Here is a 1156-nt window from a genome sequence, read left to right on the forward strand (position 1 = left end):
ATGGCTGTATTAGATCAAAAGGGTGCTTCTACTAAATACTGAGCAAAGGGTCTGAATACTTAGGACCATGTGATATTTCAGTTTTTTTTTTTTTAATAAATCTGCAAAAATGTCAACGATTCTGTGTTTTTCTGTCAATATGGGGTGCTGTGTGTACATTAATGAGGAAAAAAAATTAACTTAAATGATTTTAGCAAATGGCTGCAATATAACAAAGAGTGAAAAATTTAAGGGGGTCTGAATACTTTCCGTACCCACTGTACTTTGCCCTTATTTGACCTTATAATACTCAAACTTATCTAATATAAACAACTTTTATTTTCATCATGAGTTTTTTTTTTCCTCTTGGTCGATGTTCAATTCGGCTCATATTGATCTAGTCTGAAGTACATTCATTTGCTTTGTGCAGCTGAATCCCCAAATGCCATTACGGTATTCCCATATCCCATCACTGTCCTCAGAATGGCTTTGGTTTTACCTCAAGGCATGTGGAGCAAAACAACAAAAAGCCTCTTAAAAACGTATCTGTGTCTATGCACTGCTGCCTTCAAATACACTAACCTTCATCAGAGAGGAACGTTAGCCTTTAAGGCCATTATAGAAATCAATAATGTCAACAGTCCTGGTCCTTTATAACACCCTGATAGCTTCGACAAGGACAGTGGGGCGTTATTTAAGGCATTTTGATCTTTAATAGTCTTGCTTAACCGACCAGAGATTTTAACCACAATAAGAAACCTCATGGCAAAGTGATACCGGTCTGAATGATTGCACCACACTATGGCGGAAGCCCTCAATCAAATATACTCACTCAGTTTGCATTTGATCATGGTCTCTGACTCCTGTGTCCTCTTGTGTCTTTTCCAGGACAGGGAGCCACAAGTCCTCACTTCTGGCTCTTGTAGGTGTGTGTGTGTGTAGACTTCCGCTGCACAGGGCTGATGCTCTGTAAGCAGCAGCAGCAAAAGGACTTCCTGTGGTTGCTGGGCGGATACATGTGATCTGTACTTCGCAGTAATGCCATATTTACTCAATAGCACTCGATGTTGACATGCAGGAGAGCTTCTTGGGTCACTCTGTCAAAGGTGACGTGACTCCAGTGTATCTCGGGATCTGCATTCAGTGTCATTCTAAGACTGAATAAATATGACGTCTA

At 40.2% G+C, this 1156-nt stretch overlaps 1 protein-coding gene across 1 annotated transcript in view; it reads right to left on the bottom strand.

The window, feature by feature from the left end:
* The window catches only part of LOC107686416 (SH2 domain-containing protein 3C-like), a 54826-nt gene extending 53930 nt beyond the window's left edge, over window positions 1-896 (bottom strand). The window contains exon 1 of the mRNA XM_016483388.1: window positions 812-896. Within this exon, the coding sequence (XP_016338874.1) occupies window positions 812-830 (19 nt within the window). The 5' untranslated portion in view covers window positions 831-896. The remainder of the gene's footprint in view (window positions 1-811) is intronic.
* Window positions 897-1156: the final 260 nt, after the last annotated feature.

The sequence above is a fragment of the Sinocyclocheilus anshuiensis genome, unplaced genomic scaffold (assembly GCF_001515605.1).
Source record: "Sinocyclocheilus anshuiensis isolate Anshui unplaced genomic scaffold, SAMN03320099.WGS_v1.1 scaffold838, whole genome shotgun sequence".
NCBI classification, from domain to species: domain Eukaryota; kingdom Metazoa; phylum Chordata; class Actinopteri; order Cypriniformes; family Cyprinidae; genus Sinocyclocheilus; species Sinocyclocheilus anshuiensis.